The sequence below is a fragment of the Haliaeetus albicilla genome, chromosome 5 (genome assembly GCF_947461875.1).
Source record: "Haliaeetus albicilla chromosome 5, bHalAlb1.1, whole genome shotgun sequence".
NCBI lineage: Eukaryota > Metazoa > Chordata > Aves > Accipitriformes > Accipitridae > Haliaeetus > Haliaeetus albicilla.
Window position 1 is genome coordinate 3,093,496 of NC_091487.1, and position 22,602 is coordinate 3,116,097.

The window sequence follows — 22,602 nt, forward strand, 5'->3', positions numbered from 1 at the left end:
AAGGGAGAGAGATCTCGTCCTGATTGCAGCAGCCTGAAGATTACTCATTTCAAAAAATACCTTATAGGTGGAGTGCATGATTAAGAGGAGGGAAGTGGAGTACACACAGAAATTTGGCCTCCTGTGGGACTCCTCAGGAATTTTAGATGCAGATGTGTGGGTGTCTGTGCAGTGGCTGAGAGCCTTCCAGGGCAGCCAGCTGTGCTGGGCGGAGGAGGAAACCGCACCTGCATGGACCTGGACCAGGACACGAGCAGCCTGCTAGCGAGGGGTAGGCTGTGAAGTCCCATCCAAGCCCTGCTGTGCTGGGAGAAGGGATCAGCTGGGGGGTTAAAGGCCAACGCGAAGAGGAGTGCAGCGTCTCTTGGCATGAAAAGGAGGCCATGAACTGTGGGAAAGGGTTTTGTGTATGGGAATGCTTTGCTGTCAGCCCTGTGTGTACTGCTGGGGATTTTTTAAATCCCATCTGCCATTATCTCCGAAGCAAATGTCATCCCCAAAACTGACCTGGCTTCCCTTAACCCTCTGAAATTACAGCAGCTGACACAGCATGGAGGAGGGCAGTAGGGTGCTGGAGCCCTGTTCTGCAGAGGTTTTTCCCCAGCCGTCACTGCGTTAGTGCCGGAGCACCTTCTAGCAACGCAGCGATGTCCCCAGCACGCTGTGATCTTGCTGTCTCCATGGAGGTCAAACGTGCAGAGGAGCTTTCTAAACTCCCTGCTTTCCCACGTTCCAACAAAAGGTGAAGAAAAGGGAAGTCTTGTGCAGCCAAGCAGAGGGGTCGGAGGGGCGTACAATATCCCCAAGTTCCCTTGGGAATCCGTTCCAGCCGACATCATTTTCTCAGTGTCTTGCAATCCCTGCAAACGAGTTCTCTCTGTGCTGCAAAGCTTTTTTCCTCAGCAGGGTGAAGTTCTCCGATTGCAGCTTCATCCCAGAGGCAGCAAGGTGCTTGATGAGCGAGTGAGCGAGTTGGGGTTTGAGTCTTGCTGGCTGCAGCAGGATGAGCAGCCGGGGCGGCTGCTGCAGCGCTCCGTGCCTGCGCTCTGCCCAGCCGGCACTGCCTGCTGTCAGCCAGCCAGGAGGTGGCGAAGGAGCCGAGAGCCAAAGCCGTTCTTCAGAGTTAGGTAAAGCTACAGCAGAAATCGCTCCTTTCGGGAGCATCTTGTCTTCTCCAGCGGTTTGATTTACCCACCAGCAAGACAACCGTGGTGCCTCTTAGATCTCCTTCAGCTCGCTTCTCATCGGTGCGCTGGGCTCGTTTGGGGAAAAGGCTGGTTAGCAGGTGTGGACGCCGTTATAGACGGCAAAACACGGGCAAAGTTCTGTTGTCCGATACTGCAAGCGTGGGACAGTGTGTGACCCAGCTGCTGTTTCTAGGGCTTTTCGTAGAGAAAATGGGACCGGGCAAAAATTGTTCTTGTGAGAAACTATTCTACCTCATTTATTGTACTTGTGGGGAACTCTGTAGGGCCATTTATGTGGTGTTTCCTATTTGTAGCAACATGATGCGATTGAATCAAACCAACTTTGTCGCAGAGCCCAGCCCCTCTTTTAAGGAGTGTTCTTTTTTTTACTGCCTCGCTTGAAACCCACCAGTTGTGCCCAGGTGATGAGGAGAAACTTGCTGAGTTACACATAGCTCAGCTGTGGTCAGCAAAGGTCGAGCTGTGAAACTGTCATTAAAAATGAGTCTTAAACATAGAAGCATCGCTCCGGTCCCTTCTGTTGCTGTTGTGCCCAAAAAGTTCAGTGTTTGCCTCGGACGATGCAGAGTCCAGTACTGCAGGGCTTAGCCTCAATCAGATTAAAGCAACCGATGGCTCTCGCCTGGAATTTGAGGATGCTGTCTAATGTCAGAGGCTTTTAAATGCAATTGAAACCTGTACTTAGCTGTCTCGTCTGGGGGGAAAAAGCCTTGACGGCAGATCTCAATTTGATACTCCTGAATGCTGCTGCAAGCCAGGCTAGCGGTAGATTGGATCATTGTTTCATTGGCCTGATTTTGCCGTGCCGATGCCGCTTCCCATTATCCCAGTGCTTTGCCATCTTTAATGTATTTATCCATATGCTGCCTGTGTGATAGGGAAGCACCGTTATCCCAGCTGGATGGTGTTTCAGTTGCTGGAGTTTTACCCACGGCTGTGGAAGACGTTAAATCCGGCTGTGTGGAGGCTGCCTTCTTGGGGCAAGAAATACTTAAAATTACGGAAATGAGTATCGATGTGAACCCAGACTAAAAAATAAACCACCCCCAAACCCGCGTGTATCAGTACCACCCTGCGCAGGAGGAGGAGGTGGTAGCAGCCTCCCGAAAATACCGCTGTAAGGGACGAGGCGCAGCGGAGACCCTCATAAACGGGGCAGGGTGCTCGTGAAACACGGGGCTGCCGCTGCAGGCAGACGGAGACAGTCAGAAATCCCTGCTGGGTACGGCCGGGACGTGCCAGGGCTGCCAGCGGCCGCCAGCCCCAAACTGGGCTCGGGGACGGCCGTCAGGTTCGTAAAGCTTTTCGAAGGAAAACGGGGCCAATTTCCACAAGGAGAAAGTGGAGTGGCGTGGGGCAGAGCTCTCCTCCTCCTGTGGGTGCCACGGACCTGCGTGGGTGACAGTATTTGACCCTTGGGAGCATATTGCACAAAATCGTCACCAAATTTCTCAACTGGCCCGTGCCCACCGAGGAGAGGGGCTCGGACACAAAGTACGGAACTACAAGAGTAATTCTTGCAATTATTTGTAATTGTAGAGTTATTGTAGATTATTCTTGTAATTTTAGAATGATTGTCGTCTTATAGCCTCCTAATTCTAGGGTGATTGTCATCTTACATTCTTGTAATTCTAGAAATATTATGTATTATTCCTGTGGTTGTGGAATTATTTCATTATGTGGTATTCTTGCAATTCTAGAATTACTTTCTCACCTTATTCTTGCAATTCCGGAGTGATTTTAAAATGCGTTATTCTTGCCATTCCGGAGTTAGTTTCTCCTTACATATTATTCTTGCAAATCTAGGATAAATTTGTTCTAGAACGATTTTCTCTTATTTGTGCAATCCTAGACTGAATTTCTTAATTTTGCCGTTGTAGAACGACTTTATCCCCTTCGAATCCTAACGATTCTCTCTCAATCCTAGCATGACTTTATTTCATTCTTGCAGTTCTAGAATGACTTTCTTTTGTATTATTCTTGCAAGTCTAGACTTAAGGCTTTCTCTTCTTTTATTCTTGCAAACCCAGGGCGCTTTATCTCCTCTCATTCTTGCCGTTCTGGAATGATTTCACCTTCCTCTCCCAAAGGCTTTTCTCCTGCTGATTTTTCCTTGCAGTCCCGCAGCGTCTCACCCCCGCCCCAAATCGGTTTGTACCTCCGCTTCTCCAGCGCTCTTTGCCTAATTACGGCCCCCCACCCCCTCCCCAATTACCGCTGCCCAATCACAGCACAGCTTTGCCAAGCATCCCTCCGGGGAAGGGGGGGTGTGGGGGGGGCACGAACGGGAGGCGGGCGGCGGCTGCGCCGTTCCCCACCGGCGGAAGCGGCGAGGAGTGACGGCGGCGGCGACCAATGAAAAAGCGGCGGCGGTGCCGGCGGCGCCCTATGGCGTGCGGCGACGTGTGCGCGGTGGGGCGGCGGCGGCGCGCGCGCGCTGCCTGCGGGAGCGGCGGCGGCGGCGGCGGCGGCGGGAGGTCGGCGGTGAACGGCGGCCGCCGCCGCCGGGGAAGGATGCGGCTGCGGATCTACAAGCGGAAGGTGTTGCTGCTGGCGCTGGCGCTGGCGGTCTGCGCGCTGGCGCTGTGGGGAAGCGGCGGCGGCGGCGGGCGGAGGCGGCAGCAGCAACAGCAGCAGCAACGGGGCGGTACCGGTAGCACCGGGGAGCCGCCGCGGGTCAGCGACCCGCCGCCGCGCCGCCCCGCCGTTATTAACGCTTCGGCTGCATCTTTAGAGTCGCCGGTGCTGACGGAGAACGGGACGCTGAGTTACCGCTCGCTCGTTTACCGATTGAACTTCGACCAACCGGTGCGGAACGCCGGGCGCTTCCCGGCGCGGTCCGCCGCCGCCGCCGACGTGGTGCTGGTGGTGCAGGTGCACGATCGAGCCGAGCACCTGCGGTTGCTGCTGGAGTCGCTGCGGCGGGCGGCGGGAGTGGAGAACGTGCTGCTGGTGCTGAGCCACGACCTGTGGGCCGAGGAGCTCAACCGGCTGGCGGCACGCGTGGACTTCTGCCCCGTCCTGCAGGTCTTCTTCCCCTTCAGCATCCAGCTCTACCCCCGCGAATTCCCCGGCCACGACCCCCGCGACTGCCCCCGCGACGTGGGCAAGGCGGCCGCCCTGCGCCTGGGCTGCATCAACGCCGAGTACCCCGACTCCTTCGGGCACTACCGCGAAGCTCGCTTCTCCCAAACCAAGCACCACTGGTGGTGGAAGCTGCATTTCGTCTGGGAGCGGGTGCGGGCGCTGCGGGAGCACGCCGGGCCCGTCCTCTTCCTCGAGGAGGACCACTACCTGGCGCCCGACTTCTACCACGTCCTCAAAAAGCTCTGGGCCCTGCGCGAGCGGGAGTGCCCCGAGTGCCAGATCGTCTCCCTGGGCACCTACAGCCCCGTGCGCGGCGGCTTCGCCGGCCGCGCCGACAAGGTGGAGATGAAGACGTGGAAGTCCACCGAGCACAACATGGGCATGGCCTTCGGCAGAGACACCTACCAGAAGCTCATCGAGTGCACGGACGCCTTCTGCACCTACGATGACTACAACTGGGACTGGACTCTGCAGCACTTGACTGTCTCTTGTCTTCCAAAGTTCTGGAAAGTGCTGGTTCCCGAAATCCCCAGGATTTTTCACACAGGGGACTGCGGCATGCACCACAAGAAATCCTGCAGACCGTCCACCCAGAGTGCCAAAATCGACTCTCTCTTGAACAGCAACCAACAGTACCTGTTTCCCGAAACGATGAGTGTCAGTAAAAGGTACTCCATGGCACCCCTTTCCCCTCATGTGAAAAACGGAGGGTGGGGAGATATTAGGGACCACGAACTCTGTAAAAGTTACCGCAGACTTCAGTGAGGATCGTTCTCGCAGCCTTTTTCTCTTTGAGTTGTTCCATACTGTCTTTTACAGGCACACACGTGTATAAAAAGCATTTATGAGTTGGTTTCTGCTTTAATATGAATAAACATTCTTGTAAAAGGTGTCCCAAAATAGTAATCTTTCATGTTCGGCAACCACGTTTTGGAAACGGGTTACTTACTGCTGCCGTGCCGCTCAGAGCAGTGTCGCAGCCCCTACGCAAAAAGTGGCCGCTGCTGTGTTAACTGGGAGGAGGAGGAGGAGGAGAAAACTTGTGTTTAAGTGCGTCTTCTCTGGTGCTTATGGTGCTCTGGTGTGGGGGTTTTCCCCCATCAGAGTGAGAGCGGTGGTGCCGGGGGTGGTGAGACGGGCTTCGCATGCCGCCTCCGCTGGCGGTACCGGCACCTCCTGCCGTCCCACCGGCCGTCCCGCCCGGGGTCACCTCATGCCCGATACCCGTGTCCCGGTTTGGTTGCGATGTGTTGATGAATATATGAAGGAAAAAAAAAATTCATTGTTTTTACTGCAATGTAGATAAATATACGATTTTTTTAGTTCTGCCAAAATAAAATTCAGTTGTTTTGTAATACCAGAGAAGTTCTTGATTCTCACAACAAGATGGTATCATCTCATGTTGCTAGAAAGAAGGTCGGGACCGGGGCAGGGGGGGCCCGTCTTTTCTTTAATCCAGGGGGCTGAACACATGCCATCACCCATTCTAGTAGTGTGCATTTAACTTCATTAAATTTGTAATGGTACTCATTAATTGAGGCAGAATAGAGTAACAAATGCATGGCATGACACCTCTTTTGTTTGGCTCAAAAAAAAGTTCGCTTTCAAATTAGTCATCTGCGTAAAGCAACCAGTAAAAAATACTGCTGTGTAATGGAAACACACTGAACTGGAGCTGAAAGCCATGAACAGGAGAGAGCAGAGCTGTTCGTCAACATCGAACAGTTCCTCGCCTGTTTTAAGGCAAACTGTACGACTGCTTTAATGGCACTTGACTTTGAAGCAAACCTGGTAGCAGTAGCTCATAAGAAGCTTTTTGTAGAACAGAAGTACATCAGAGAAAGAAAACGCTACACTAAGGTGACAGACATGGAATATTTAGAGGTAGATTTTCTACCAGATTTGGAGAAAAAACAACTTTGTTTTTTTAATTAGAGAAAATGGGGTCGGTGCTCTTAGGATGCTGGCTGCAACAGTTACATGGAATGGAAAGGGTTGTGAATACATCAGTTAAATGCCCATTTGTGAGAGCGCCAAGTTTTGTGAAGTACTCAAAGTAGCATGCAGATGTTTATTTTGACCGCGACAAGATGCTCTTTTTTTCCAGGGGTAATTTAACTGCCACAATTTTGTACCGGGTTTGGTACTTGCTCCATTATCATAGTTTCACAAAGTCAGGGCTGGCACTGAAAAAGCTGTGCCTGCGCCTCAGCCCTTCCATACCCTCCACAAGGAACAGTGCAGCTGTGTGACAGAGCTGACCAGGGTGAAACTGAACCCAGCAAACCACTTGCCCGCCTTCAGCTGGGTCGGTGCTGCGCTGGCACTGGCGCAGAGGGTAGGGCAGATGCTTCTGGCAGCTGTGGCTTCCGCTGAACTTAAAAAAGTAAAGTTTACACCACATACCCCCACTGCAAGCACTTGCATTTAACAGAGAAATGTAAGAGTAATTCCAGAGCAGCTGTGAAAGAAGTCACATTTAACTTTCTTCTACAGCACCTTTGTGTCTTGTACAACTCAAATTATTTCAGAAGCAGCGAAAAAGGGAACTGAAAGTTTATTATTAGATCTGTTCTTTGGGTTATCACACTTTAGAGAGATGAACCAGCAAAGAGCCTGCTGAAGCTCATGGGGAACTGTTTTTGAAAAGTAGATCTAATCTGGATAAAGTGAATCCATTTTAGAAATTGTAAATACTTAGTAGCAGACATGCAACAAGAGAGGATGTTTTTATTGTGCAATTGAATTTGTTCGGCTGACAGACTGGGGTATGTCTGGATGCTGCAGATCCTAAGTAATGTACTAGGATGGAATACACAGTATAAATGTTGATTATTTCTAGGAGACTAATTAGAACTTCTCCATGTAATTAGAAATTTCATTTGATTGCTGAAAATCACTCTAAGTCTAATCCTGCAGTTGTCACAAAATGAAAGGTTTGGAAAATGATGAATACTACTCATTTCTAGGTGGACTAAACACAGCAATTCCTGAAGGAGCCATTAGAAGAAGGATATATACAAATACTCCCTCTAATGTAGCAAGAGACTAAGTTATGTAAACGATAAAGATGCATTTTCCTCCAGGAGCTCAGATTTACCTTCAACTGCTTCTTTCTTGTACGTAAAATTATTTCAGCCCATACATATGATTAGAAAACTCAGACCTATTAACTTCAAAAATTATTAACAATGTAAGTATTCTGTCTTGACATGTAAACAAAACAGTTTCAGTAGGCACCTGTGTTCTACTCTTAGCCCTGAAGTCATAAACCAGCATGTGGAAGTCGTGGTAAGCATCAAACAACAGAAGGAAATTCTAAAATAATTAAAACTAGTCCAATTCATACAGCAAAGAATTCTGAAAGACGACCGGGCAGTGCGTTACATGATCCCTAATGATCTGCACACTCCCATCCTGCGTGTTCACTTCTTGCAGGAGCGGGGAGGCTGGCCTGCTGTCCGGGCTGCGCTGGTTCCCTTGTGCTGACCCTGTGGGCACACCAGCTTCATCCCCTTCCGCTTTCGCCTGCCCCTCCAACAGAAGGCCTGCTTGTTTTCCAGAGTCTGTGGCCACAGCCATTTCACTTACTGTGACGGCACTTTCTAAATCTGGTTCTTTTCTCCTAGATACGCCAGGAATCGCTGAACTGGTGTCAGAAGGTTCATGCTGCAAACAATGGTGTGAACTACAACCTACTTTTCCTATTGTTTCAGCTGTTCCAAAAGATGTGGAAGTTTTGTTGGTTTCTGCAGCATGTTCTCCTTCGGCTCTGTCAGCTGCAGTACAGTTTGTTTCTGCATTTGTTTGGGGGTAGTTGCCATTTGTCTTTTCAGTGAGATCTCCTCCTGAGCTGCTAAGCGTTTCTTCTTTTCCATCATGTTCAGAATGGACTGCTTCCTGCGGCTGTCAAGAAAATAAATGAATTGGTTTATAGTTGAAACAGACCAGGCACACAAAACTGCTGTAAAGACAGGCCAAGACACTTGTTTCTCCAACATCAACTTCCAGAAAGCCAAGTCAGTACCATGCTGAGGTTTTCCTGATCTTGTACCACACATGGGAATGAGTGGCAGGGAGGTCGTTTGCCTCCCGAAGGTTTCCTCTGCAATAGGAAACACTGCTGGGCAGCTGCCAAGCAGCCACAGCCTCCATCGCAATTAACAGCAGGGAAGACCAGCAAGTCACCACACCCAGGCTGTTTTCTAGAACTCGGGGGCCACAAAAATCAGCCAAGGGATCTAAACTCTTATTGAGAGAAGTGTGTTTTAACCTTGCAATTAGGGAAATTACCATCCTGTTGTACGTGGAAGGTGTAACTGGTAAGTGAGCTGTCTTTCTCAATTGGCCTAAGCAAGTTAATCCAGGAACTGCTGCGGTTTGCCTCAGGAGAGTACGAACTGTGAGACCCAGTGTTGTCTAAATAGCAGTTACCCAATTTCACCATTGCTTTCCTTTCTTGGGTACCAGAACATACACATCTGCTCTCCCAACAATTTGAATTTTAAATTTTTATGTACAATTCAGACTAGCTACAAAAGTTAAGCCTGTCAAGTAATGCTGAAGCCACTATCTTCAGGGTACGCTCCTCGGTCCTCCAGCTTAGTTCCAGAGGTCGCATGCTTCGTCTGAGCTTGCTTTCCCAAGAAGCCATCTACACTTTAACTGTATCTCCAGTCTCGTTTATGGCCACAGAAGTAGCCTGATTGTCCCTGCATATTATCTTTCCTTTAAGACAAGTATTAAATTAATTTCTGATACAGTGTCTACCAAGAAATCCCAGTCGATTTGGGGGTCTTACCTCACATTTTCCTCTTTACAAAACTAACATATTGTTTGCTTCATCTGTCCATCTCCTGTTTTGCAATGGGAGGTCATTTTAATCCTGTGGCAGACTTCAGAAACAGGCTACCTTGCATCCTTTATATAGACAGGGTGACTGAGGAAGAAGGGTAGCCTGAATGAGGCCTTAAACATTACAAGTAGTGAATTTGAGACCAGCGTTTAAGATGAATAGTCCCATATTTAATTACCTACACAACAGGAAACCACCGAGTATTCAAACACTTGGACCGAATAAAGATAACGAGACCCGATTCTTCACAGACAAAATCCTCAAGGTTTTCTCTACCTGTGCGAGAAGGCAGAGTGAAGCAGTGGCCGTGACTGAGCACCCTCTGTCCATCTTAAGGAGCCCTTTCTGCTTCCTGCTCCCAGCAGCCAGGTTCTTTGCCTCTCCACTCCCTCCTGACCCCAAGTCCCTCCGGGTAAGTTCACTTCTGGTTACCAGACATCCAGAAAGGTGACCATGCAAAAGACTGCATGCTTTAACTGTGGGCTCCAGTACACGAGCCCAAACTCTTGGGTATTTGAAGGATGTGGATTATTCACTTCTTTATTTCCATTTTAAGAACATTCTGGGTTTTAGTCTGACGACATCTGCCAAGATTTGTTTGCAGCACGTTGTCATCAGCTCTGACCTGGAAGCACTTGGGGTCCCTCCGAATGAGGGATACCAGGTAGTTACCAAGTCATTTTTTTCTTTTAATACCAGTGACAGATTTAGCGATTGCATGCCATGCTGTATTCCTGCAAGGAGAAAGTACTGTCTTTAATGATTGTGTTGCAATTCTCCATCTCCCAAATGAAAAATAGGAGGTTTCAATCCCTTGGTCACATTAAATGGCACAAACGTGAACCTATGCTTCTAAAAACTGATGTGTACACTTGCAAATACACCCTATGCCACGGTCTTCCCGGCTATATCAAGACAAAACAGGAACAAAGCTGTTTCGCTCAGATTTGATATGATCTTGCTGAAGCACATAAATCAGTCAGCAATATGTACTACTGCCAGAGAGATCCTTACCTTCAACCTGATTTGAATTCTGTCCTCAGTAACATCAAGCACTTCAATTAATGGCTGACTTTCCAGTGCTGATTGGGAGCAAAAGGGAGGGCGTAAAACAGTGCCTAGAAATCCAACGACGTTTTCTTCACTGACAAACAATCTTTCCTAAAGAAAAGAAAGAGCAGGTTATGTTCTTTTCATACTATATTTCAGTGGTACTGGAGCACAAAACTCACTCCAAACAAAGCCAGGACACTGATTCACAACACAAGTTTCACAGCACGCTCACATCTTGATGAAGAAATTCTGAGAAGTCAGACATTCAGAAGTAACAAGGTGAAATGAACGGAAGACCAGCGCTTAGCTCATTTCGATTTAAAGTACAGATCTGCAGCATACACCAAGATAGAAGAAACATATGTTTTCTCTCTTTCGATACATCACTAATATATAGATTTAGACTCCTTCTGAGGAATGATTTCCACCAACATCATTCCACCATCCTCAGCTGTCTTAACATCAGCAGGGCATTACGCTTTTATGGATTTGTTTCAGTGTCTTACTTTAGGAAAATGCAAATGCCTCCTTAGACTGTCACTGCAGGATCTTTGAACCCTCAGGCTTCGAGATCAGACCTTCTAAAGCAAAGGCCATGAAACATGCATGGCTACATCCGTTTCACATCCAACCACAGAGGCTTCTCAGATCTCCATTTAGGCAAGCGTAAATACCAGTTGGAAGAAACGGAGAGGTACCCACAGTTAAAGGCAGCAGTCTGGGACATGTTTTGAGGCAGGTCACAAACAATGTGAAACACGTTGCTACAGGTTTAAAGATTTAAATCAGTTACAGGTAATTAAAGGTCCTAAAATATGTCCTAGAGGGGCTGTTTCATAAGAACTGCAGAGCTTTCCCTGTCCTCATGTTCTTCCTAAATCATCTGCTGTAGGCTGTGGGTAGGGACAGATGTTGGCATGATAAAAATGGTCTACCCTAGAGGACTATTCTTATGTTCTGTGAATTACCTTTCCTGTTTAACAACAAACTGCTTAATTGGAAATCGCATGGAAAAGTTGCAAACCTTCTACTTTAAGTCATACTTCTAAATTTCTTGGTCCAGTTCTATCCTCTTGTCAACCCAATGAAAGTTAAACTCAATTATCACTGACATCTTGCGGACTGAGAAGCAAAAAGGCAATTCTGCACATTTTTGGCCCCCTGTGGATGTAGCCTTATGCACAGCCAGATGCCACACTGTGTCTAACGTACAAAATTTAACTGTCATCCTAAAAAAATAATTCTGTATGGGAAAAATAAAAATCATCCTATTTTTTCACTTTTAAAATTAGAAATCGCAATATGGAAAGTCGTAACATACCTATTGCTGGTTTTCAAAACCAGAGGGTTGCATTCATTTTCTATCCAGAAAGACTACAGTCCAGGCAAACATCCAACATCGGCTGCTGAGACAGTTTGTGAAAAAATTAAACTACAGCAGGGTTGCCCTGACAGAAAACCCTCTAGTAACATACCTACTTTTGCATTTTTGTATACAAAGCCTAAAGTACTTATTCCCTCATGTTGCTTCCTTTCTTGCCTGCCAGAGAGGGACCCTGCCAGTGCTTCAGGCTTGGAGAAATAGTCTGCAGAGTTCAAGAGAAGGTGTCAAGAGTAAAGAAACAAGGCAGGGAGTACAGACACAAAAATCTGTGCAGCGCTGAAACTCCCACAAGCTCATGAACTAGGTCACTGGCAAGGCCTTGGGCAGGAGATACATTCCCACCTCCACCAAGCATTGCTTTGCCCACGCATCACAGACGGAACAGCTCAACTTCCCTTCTGCGGGGTTTTCGGCATGCTGCCGAGCACGATGGCGGTTCAGCCCGTCCTGGTATCCTGCCTTTGCTTCGAAGGAGAGTACAGCAAAGCACCCTCTGCTCCAGCACAACAACTCTCCTCACCCAGCTCAGAAACTTAACTCACCTGCCAGTAATTCACCTTGAGCTGACACCCCCACTCCTTTGCACCCCACATTTTCATTTTAAGAGCAAGAACATTTTCCTAAAAGCTGGAGACTCGCAATTTGAGCGAGGATAAAAAAAAGAGACTAGTGCTTGTTGCTGTTTTTCCTCCAAAATAACTGCTACAAGATCTGCACATCTCAACACCCTTTTGGGAAAAGAACCACCGTGGGTTTTGGGTGTCAGCAATCTTGCTTCAATTCTCTGCTTTCTCCTGGACTGCTATGACTGTGAGCAAGTTTCTGCCTCCATTTTTCCTATATAAAATGGGGAAAACAATCTTTTTTCCCTCTGAACCTGCATTTGTTTTGTCTAGTAAGAGCATAAGCCTTTTGTAAAAGGACTCTCTTACTGTGCATTTGTGCTCTGAAAGTTGGTGCCTGACCTTGCTCGTGTCCATAAGCAGCATAACAACAAAAAGAAACCACAGGTACAGGAATCGGGAGAGGAGATGCTTGAAAAGCCAACAGGTAAGGAAAAAAGTTTTCTGTTATGTCAACATACAGCAAATTGCATCCTTAGATCACTTTGTCTGAAGTGACTTTAACCACAGGGACACTTGCAGACGCTACAGAGCCATTGCCTCCAAAGTCAGCACTGTGGAGAAACAGCAGCAGCAGCAAAGGCAGCGTTCTGCCACGGGGCTCAGCACCCACCGTCCCAGGAAACGCAGGAACCGTTTCACAGAAGCATTTCTGAAATAGCAGCAGACAGTTTACACACACCAAAGCAAAGGTACAACGAAGAAAACTGGGAGGAACCTTAGGAGAGAATGTGAGGCTGAGAGAGCTCCGTATAGAAACTGCCTCCCCAGGTCAGGGGTGCGAGTGCCAGCACTGCCCGTGAACCATGGCTATGAGAAGGGAGCGACAGCCGTTCATCCCCAATGCAAATACGACTTTGCACTTTGGCAACAAACCCAGTAAATCTTTCTGAAGATTTCCTTCCTCATTAAAAGCAAAATAATTTGTTTTCTTCACAGAAAATACTGCTAAAAAAGAAAAACTGAATGAAAGGTCTATTGGTCGGTACTTTACAGGAGGATAAAAAGTAACTGCTTGTGACAACGTTCCTATCATTTTGACTAATTACTATAAACCAATTTGACCAGATTTCATACCAGCTCGACACCGTACTCCCAGAACACTACACTTACATTTCAAGTAAGTATTTAAAATTTTAACACAGCACTACCCAGCAGCCTGCCATAAATCATGGTACCTTGTGCTGTACGCACAAGCAATGCTGTTTGTTATCAATATAATGATTATCATTAGCCTGTTCAGACAGACAGTGACTGTAATTCAGCATTCACGGTGAGTATATGCTGAGGCATTTATATTACTGCAGATGTTATCAAAGCACAGACCTTGGCAAAAAAATGATTCAGGAATTTATTTTAAAGCCTATTTGCTCTGGCTTGGAAGAACAGCAAAGGACAACCATCTGCAGATCATTTCAATGACCCTGTAAAATAATTCTTCAGTTAAAACAGTTTATTTTCTGATATTTATGATATTCTCTTAGCAACTTAGAATTAAATTTGTTTTTCCCTGCACATACTGTCATCTGCTGTTTGGTACACATTTGTTTTTCCTATGACTAAACTGAGACCAAATTAACATAAACGTTAGCAGGAATGACTTTGGTTTCTAGAACACTTCATCATTCAAAACCGTCCTTGTATCGCACAGCAGCGACAGCGCATAGCGGCAGTGGCTGCAACACCGGCAGACACAGCACAAAGCCAGTCCTCCCCCGGCTGCCCTTAGCGCTCAAACAGTTTGTTCTGCATTGCTTTATCCAAACTCGTTGCCAGTTACCATCCAGAGTTACCTCCCATGCAGGCTGCAATAGTTTTAAAAGTGGGACAGATTTCAGGCTTAAATGATTTGCATGTCTTCTGTAATGAGAAGCTGATGCAAATACAAAAAGGGATTTTGATCTAGGCATCTCCTGGCCTCTTGGTTTGTAGGGTCCCATTGCAAACCAGCTTGACATGAGAATTTGAAGCTCAAACTTTTGGTGAATGAAAGTACCTGTACTGGGGGTGAAAACTTTATTATAAGGTATTCATGACTGCAAAGATTAAACAGCTCAAAAGAAGCTTTCATGAGCTTAATCAGTAGGTAAATAACATTTCATGACATAACTGTTTTGTGTAAGTACATTATTCCCATAATGCATCTACCAACTAAAGGCTATTCAGAAATTAGTTGGTTTTATAGCAGAAGCAAACCAATTATGTTTCTTAATGTAGTTTGGGTAAGAGATTACTCTGAAAAAAATCAAACAGTAAGTTTCCTCTGTTCTCCTTTTCTGTCCTCCTCTGACCTCCCAAAAAACTTGCCAAGAGTCCTGAAATGCTGAGCACAGAATTAACTGAACCAAAAATAAACTGTTGTAGGATTAAGCACAACAGTCCTAGTTTCTAGCATCATCTTCTAAGAAGTGACCCCTAACTATTATATTAACTCTTTATAGTAGCTTGGAAGTTGAAAATTATAACCCTGACTTTCAAAGAAAGCATGTAACACAACTCAAAATAGTTTGGAAATAAGGGCAAAACCTAGATGCAGCAGTACAGCTAGTCGGACTGCCGGAGCCAGCTGAGACCCAGCACCTCTGTTTGGACGTGGGAGCATACTGCAGCACCCATTCAGCTCTCCAGTACAGACTTCTCCCTGAAAGGTGACATAGGCTTAAAACGACAATGCATCTTATACTTCCCAACACAGGTCTCTAGGTTTCGTGCTTGGCTGACTCTCAAACCAAGAAATACATTTATCCACAAGAGCCCTAATTCTGAGATCACCAAGCACAAAGACAGCCCCAGCACAGCCCCAGGCAGCATGCCCACGGGAACACATCTAGCCCACAGCCTTTTCCACACACCCTCAGTGCCGGGAGCATCATACCTCTGCCACCCACAGATGACTTCTTTTCCAGGAAATACATGGCTGGAGAGCACGGGATCTGCCTGGGCACAATAGACCTGACAGCACATACAAGACAAGTACTGTGTTCAATGAGATAACGAGGAGATTAATTACAAAGACTGACAGTCCCTCTGTTGTAAAGGCAAGTAAAAATAATATTGTTCCCATGGGGGTTTTTGTGTAAACAGGTCATAGCGTGAGTTTGTCTTGGAGGAGCTGCCCCACAGCACACCTGTTGCCAAAGCAGAAGACCCAAGTCCAGGCGTTAGAAAACAACACGTGACAGTCGGTGCGTGCAGCGAGCAGAGGTCACAGGGCTTCAGCGTTATTTACCGGCTGCTTTCTGAAGGAAAAAGCAACAAAGGCTTCAAAAGGATCCTCTTCACAAGGCGCTGGTGGCTGTGCCAAGCAGAAAAAAAATCACACCTCTTTTTTTTATGCTCAGTAATACACCCATCTAAAACGTTCTCCGTGAAGGCATCAACATTCACACATAAGTTCAAGTTTTTGTATTGCTATGCAATTCCCTTTTAGATTTCCCTTTTAGATAGCCATGTGAAGTAATCCTCACAAACAGCATAACTCATGCTTAGTTCCAACCATGAACTAATCAGGAATGTTCAGTATAATATTTTTCATACTGTAAAAGTTAAAAAAACATAATCTCAGTGCATACTAAAGCACAGGAAACACTGCTCCCTGCTGTTCCCTGGAACCCCATGGGGGTTTACGTGAGTTAAATCTTAATATTCTCCATGACAGAACATGGGCTTTTATTACAAAAGGGATGGGCTAACTGCAGCGATTCCCTCCCCAGCGAGGGGGACCGCAGGAGGGAAGCACTGACCAGTAGAGTGAGCACAAATCCGCTGAACAAACTCATTTCAGTCCACCAAGAAGGGCAGGAAGGGTGTGGATCAGCATGAAAGGGAATTACTACTTTAACCAATCTTTTTCTAATCACATGAAAATGAGCACACATGACCCAAAAACTGCAGGCAGAATTAATTATCTACCAAACATGTTTCACATGCTAGTATAACTGAGCCTCCAAGTCTCAGTAGTTCAGATATACCTACCAGAAAACTGTTTTTTATTTCTGTTAAGAACTGAGCATTTAACCCCAGGAGACCAAACATTAAAAAGACATGCTTTACAAAGGCATGATTTCCATAATTGCCCAATTCCAGCTCTGCCGTAAACCAGGACATTCTGGGACATGTTGTTCTCAGAAACCTTGCCTGGCAAGCTTACAAATTTTATTAATGGTTATTTAACTCTCAACCATTCTTTTTTCATCATTTACTCCCCAGGCTCTGTTGTCTTAAAATGAAGGGGAACTCTCTGGTGCAGGAGTTTCCTAGGCCTGAGCTCCCAGGATTTAAACAAATGGAAGCAAGAGATGTAGAAGGTATTAGTGGATGAACTGCAACAAAGAGTAATGGAGGGAGCACAGCCCACAGCTGGTCCTTCTAGGCAAAGAGCAGACGGTGACTCTGGCAGCAGGGAAGCCAGGCAACTTCCTCACGTCATGAGTCTCTATTGCCCTGGAAAAACAGGGCCTGGAGTGAGCCCTGCAGAAAGATCAACACCGTGTGGTCTCTGCTACAGTGATCGAGCACAAGGCCAGTGACAAAAGATAACTTTTTAAACCCCTGGAATACATGACCCTGGTCCATGAAGCCCAAAGTTACGGAATTTTTATTTTTATAGGATTTCTGCTCACTGTAACAAGTGTGTGGACATTATGGTTTAGCCAAGGAGCGAACCTACTCAAAGAGAAGCAATGACTGCAACTGCTGATAAGAAGTTAGGGCTCAGAGTCAGCAGAGAGCTGACCATCTATTGTATGGGAAAGCAGTGAAACCGACACAACATCAAGAGCTATCAAATGAAGGAATACTTGCAATGACACAGTTAAAGTCCAGGGAGGACTACTGCACTGTAAAGACTTGCTGAAAATAAGCACTTGCTGGGGTGGGAATTCAGACTGCTCAGCATCTATGGAAACTGAGCTCTAAATATATCATCTTTCAGCACAGGGATTCAAACACATCTGACTACAAAAGGAAAACCAGTCCTTGAAATTCTGTTTCAAGAATGGTAACCTAAGGATGAGCTCAACTCATTCTTCTACCAATATCTGTATCAGACCAATTTCCAACAAGAAAAGAGGCCAATGCGATAACAGGAACATCACAAGCACACAAGGCAGGGCTGTGCAATTACTGGCACACCGTTATCGTACATGTTGATCTGGGCAGAGGCGCACAGGCAATCAAAATCAAGCAATAGGCACTGCACTACATCATAGTCCAGGGACGAGGCTGCCAACGACATCCATTCAGCTCATGCGGTGAACAATTACCGTAACGCGTTTTCCTGGCTGTTTGGCAAATTAATGGGAGACAATTACGCAGGCAGCCTAACAGGGTACTGTAACAGCCACCGTGGTGCGAGCTGTCGGCGAGTTGGGCAGATTTCTGAAGTAACTAACCCAGTGAGGAATCTGTTCCCTGAAACATCACAGAAAACCGTGGTCTCCAGTAAGAAACAACTTCCCAGAAGACAGCAGAGTAGGAATTTCCCATCTGTAAAAAACACTGGCCTCTTCTTTCACCACACACTATCCTCTGGCAATGCTACTGTGGAAGAAGACGACAGCAGTGTGTCTGGGAGGTGCAGGATAAAACTCCTGCTTGCCTAGGCCACCGAAAGCTCCCTGAAGTGATTAAACAGGGCGCTGCTACTGTGCGCATTCCTAAAACACTATTCCATGACAGATGCAACTCCTAGCAGATCTCAATGCAAGAACCGCAGTTCTGATTTATAGAAAGAGATTCAAAGCAGAAAAACACCAGAGATGACAGCAGACAAACTGAAGAAATCAACATATATAGAAGAGAAGCTACCACGAGCGAATAGTTAATGGACAGACGACAGCATATAATAGTAGCTCTAATTAAATATTAATTTTTCTCACTTCACTCTGGCTGAATGCCGCTATCAGCGCTGGCACAGGCACTTTTGGGAAATAGCACAGTTAAAAAAAAAGCAAACAGAACAAATGACTTCAGATTATTTCAGCCACTTCAATTTGCAGGCCTGGTATCCAAAAGGACTGCACCCCAGAAGAAATAAATCTTTTCTAGCCTGCTACATGAATGAATGGCTGGGAGGCCTATGTATGACTAATGACCAATCACCTCCTCCTCCTACTCCACCCAAAACATTTTGCAATATATAATAAATTCAGCACATTCAAAGATTTTTTTAACTCACAAAACGGTAATATTGACAAAAACCCTATTACTGCATGCCCTTTTAACAACTTTGAATTAAAAGGTGTTCCCGCAATCATAATAACTAATGCACACACCAAACACTTTCAATCATGAGACTGAGATCAAAGCGTGCAGAAATGTCCATCAATCGCAGCACTAAAGAGATACTGCAGCAGAATTTCCTGTTCCCAAACTGAATTTTCAGCTATATCCCCACGCAGAGCCACAGAAAGCTGTTGTTATCCCTTAAAAGCTGCATTTAGGCCTGCATGCCATAAAACAAGGAAGCGCACGCACACACACCACGGCACATGATGGAAGATATTCAGACTATCCGAAAAAGCGGATAAAATGCCAGTAGTTCCTACCCCATGCCTTCTGTACCTATACAGAAAACGGGCAGTAGTTTGCATGATGGCTTATTTGATATCACATTGGCACCGATTAACAGTAGTGCTGAATGTGCCATGGCCCCACTTGCACAGACTTGCAGGCTCCTGCTCCGGTAAAAGCGAAGGAAATGCACTGCAAACAGTTCAGCATAGGTGGTTCTCAATAAATTCATCATCTTTGATACTTACCCAAAATGATCAGCCTCTCCTTCAAATGAGTTGCTATTACAGAAAAGGTATGCAGCCTGCTAAATGGGAAATAAAACTTGAAGATTCAGCTGCACATATACTAATTGGATAATCTTTCAGAATCATGCAGTATTTTCTAATTGTAGGGATGGAGCAATTAAGATACTCCAAGCCACCATCCCAGTGGATATACTTTAAGCCTGCCAGCTTTCTGGACTTGCACTCCCATGGTACGTGATCCAAACTAAAGGATTTTATTGTTCTAAAATAAAGACGAACTCCAAATCACATGGCTGAAAGGTTACACAAGAATTGTGCAGTCTTAATCCCTGCTCATGACAACTTGTTTGAAAGTCTGAGCTCACAGAATAACATAGTTCTCCACAAAACTTGTGCGAGTGCTTCTTGACATCAAGAGTGCCTCAAAGTGAGAATCCCTTTGCGGGGACAGTGCCAGTTCCCAGCAGGCACTGTCAGCCCGATGCAGCACACATGCCAACCTCCTCCCGCCACAGGGAGCATCACTGCCTAACGACCCATAAAATAAAAAAACATCTCAACTAGCATCATACTCAGACTAGTAAGAAGAGAAGATGAAGAACTAGCCCAGCAAAATGGCAATCAACATTGCAGCAGTTCATAGCTGCAGTTTGCTGTACTACTGTGGTTGAACTAATGGGTGTTCCTGCAGCTGTAAATGGGAGTTCTGTCCTGAAATACAGACACAGGTACACGCCACTCACACGCCTGCACTTCATGACACTGTATGCATGTGTGTGTACATCTGGTGTATTATAAACATCTCCTTCTTTCACATGAATAGGCTGCATAAGCAATTTACACAGCCTTAAAGGCTAATGTTAAGGACATAGGGCAGGCTCTGTTTTCACTCATCATCAGAATTTCCCTTAAAAAAAAATCAGCACAGGAGGCAAAAGTCATTTCAATTCCAAGAATGAAGATATCAGCTCCGTGACGTGACCTTTGTACTGCTCGTACAAGACTAGCACTCATTAGGTCATTCCACTTACATCCGGTAACAGCTCTCCTAGGGAAGCAGCTTCCGTCACTACCAACATCTTCTGAACTCAGACCGATAACCTAACAGCTCCCCAAGACATGATTCATGAACAAATCCAAACAACAGAAGTCACACACCGCAGTGAAGCAGTGGCATTCTGGGAAGCGTGACGCACCAACCCTGCCATTTTGAAGCCGTTACCTGCAGAGCTGAGGCGTCAAGGCCGAAGCAGAACTTCTCCCAGGGCCCGGTGCTGTCGGGGGCCTTGGCAAGCCCAACGGCAGCGTTGTGGGCAGACACGCTAATGCTGGTCTCGGGGGACGCCAGCCTGTTTGCAGGAGGAAACTGTAAGAAGAGGGCATAGGCGCCAGTGTCACTGGAGAAGCGGAGGCTGTAATGGTTCGTGCCCACATCCCCGCTGAGGCTCTGGGGCTGGATGCCGGGCACATGCAGGAGCAGGGTGAGGGAGGCCTCATCCTGCCGGCACTGGAAGGGAGGGCACACAGCGGCCTCGGGGCTGCCGGAGCCCCGGGGAAGAGCCATCCCACCGGGGCTGCCCTCTACCGCCGGCAGGACCGGGCTCTCGAGCGGGGACGGAGGGAGACCCTCGCCGAGGCCGCAGAGCGCAGCCGGCTCGGGGCTGGCGCTCGAAACGGGGGAAGCGGCGCCGGAGCGGGGCGGTGGCGGGTCGCTGCCCGCGGGTGGCTCGGCGGGCTCCCCGCCGCCGCCGCCGCCGCCCTCGGAACCCGGGGGAGGAGCGGCCCCGCCGCCCGCCTCAGCCTCCGGCGCCTCGCCTCGCCCCTCCGCAGCGGGTTCGGCCTCCTCCAGCCGCTCCCCGCCCGGGCCTAGCGGTTCCTGCGGGCCGGGCCGCGGCACCACGGGCAGCGTGACCAACAGCTGCCGCTGGGCCTTGTTGAAGGCGGCCCGCCCGCGGTTCTCGTCCACGTCGTAGGGGAGGCGGAGGCGCAGGCGGTAGGCGGGACGCTGCGAGTCGAGGCGCAGCTCCCGGCCGCGGATCTCCAGCGCGGCTTGGGCAGCGGAGCTCAGCAGCGGCAGCTCCACCGTCACCACCAGCTCCCGCGGCACCGGGCTAGGCGCCGAATCGCGGCAGCACCGGTAGTCTTGCAGGTCCACGTAGGAGCGGTGGCGGATGCTCCAGCGCGGCGTGGTGGGGCCGGGGGGCCGGGCCGACGAGGCGGGGGGAGCGGCGGGCGGCGGCGAGGCGGCGGCGGCGGGCGGGAAGGGGAAGGGCGGCAGCGGTGAGTCGTTGTCGGCGGGCGGCGGAGCGGCGCCGGGCAGCGGGGTGCGGATGACGGGCGCCTGCGGGACGCCCTTGTACTTGGTGCCGCGGAGGACGGCGGCGTTGGCGCGGTCGAGCTGCACGGCGCAATGGCGCTCCACGGCCTCCAGCGCCGTGTCGCTGAGCAGGCGGCGGAAGCGGGCGTTGCGGGCGGCCAGGCGGAGGGCCGCCGGGTGGAAAACCACGTCGTAGACCAGGCGGCGGCGGCCGCCGCGGCCTAACTCTTCGCGGCCCGGCGCCAGGCTGTAGGGTAGGGTCCAGCGGTGGCCGCCGGGCTCGGCGCGGGCCTGCGGCAGGCCGACCTGCGGGTTGCTGCAGACGTTGAGGTAGCAGCGGCGGGAGCCGGCCTGGCTGGTGCGCAGCACGTAGCCCGCCGCGGGGTGGACGAAGCGCACCTCCACGCCGCGTTCCCTCTCCAGGGCCGCCACCTCTTCCTCGTACAACCGACGTTGCTCCGGGTCGGCCAGCTCCGCCGCGTAGTCGGCGAAGAGCTCCTGGAACTGCTTGTCGTGGAAGGCCCGGCGGAGCCGCTCCGCCTCCTCGGCGCTCAGCTCCAGCTCTTCCAGCCGCCCCGCGCCCGCCATGGCTCCGGCCCGGCCCGACCGCTTCTCGTTGCTGTGGAGATGCCAAACAAGATGGCGGCTGCGGCCCGGCCGGGCTCGTTGCTATGGTGACAGTAAACAAGATGGCGCCGCCTGACCCTTCCGGCCAGTTACTATGGATACGGGATAAGCCAAACAACACGGCGGGCTCTTTCCCTGGTGGTCTTCCTCAGAGCCGAGTCCTCTCCACTTCAGAGCCCTCTCCACTTCAGAGCCCTCCATCCTCGCTCAGCCTTTCCCCTTCAGCGGCGGCTCTCAGCCCTCGCCCCTGTCTGCCACAGGAGTGGCTCACACTCCCCCTCCTCTCCCGCAGCTCTGAGCTAGCAGTGCCACCCCCTCCTGGCCCAGGGTCAGCAGTGCTGGCGCAGTCTCTCCTGCGGTTTGGGTTTAGATCCACAAGTTCAGCTCGCACCTCTTGTACCCGGCTTCCATCCACACCCCACCGCTGTCCTCTCCCTGCTTCTGCCCCCTGAGCCACATTCGTGTCGATGCCAGCACAGCAGGAAGGGGTCTGTGAAACAAAACAGCTGGTGCTGAGGGTCCCCTGTCTGCTCTACACCTGATTTGGGCAATTTGGGGTGGCACCAGTCTGCTCCCCTGGTCTCGATGCCCACAAGCAGCCAGAGCAGGTTTTTTCTTAGTTTCATCGAAAAGGGACCGAGTTCACGTGCCGAGAGGCTGCTCTCCGCTGTAAGCCAAACCAACTGC

The 22,602-nt window shown here is 48.9% G+C and overlaps 2 protein-coding genes across 2 annotated transcripts; one reads left to right on the forward strand and one right to left on the reverse strand.

Moving 5' to 3' along the window:
* The first annotated feature begins 3,632 nt into the window (after nucleotides 1-3,632).
* On the forward strand, nucleotides 3,633-5,187 carry MGAT2 (alpha-1,6-mannosyl-glycoprotein 2-beta-N-acetylglucosaminyltransferase). Its single transcript, XM_009912827.2, has one exon. The coding sequence runs from the start codon at nucleotides 3,723-3,725 to the stop codon at nucleotides 5,058-5,060; it is 1,338 nt and encodes a 445-aa protein (XP_009911129.2). The 5' UTR covers nucleotides 3,633-3,722; the 3' UTR covers nucleotides 5,061-5,187.
* Nucleotides 5,188-6,836: 1,649 nt separating this feature from the next.
* Nucleotides 6,837-21,883, reverse strand: DNAAF2 (dynein axonemal assembly factor 2). Its single transcript, XM_009912828.2, has 3 exons — nucleotides 20,194-21,883; nucleotides 10,165-10,311; nucleotides 6,837-8,201 (listed from the first exon to the last, which is right to left on the reverse strand). Exons 1-3 carry the CDS (start codon nucleotides 21,874-21,876, stop codon nucleotides 7,629-7,631), a joined length of 2,403 nt encoding a protein of 800 aa, XP_009911130.2. The 5' UTR covers nucleotides 21,877-21,883; the 3' UTR covers nucleotides 6,837-7,628.
* Nucleotides 21,884-22,602: the final 719 nt, after the last annotated feature.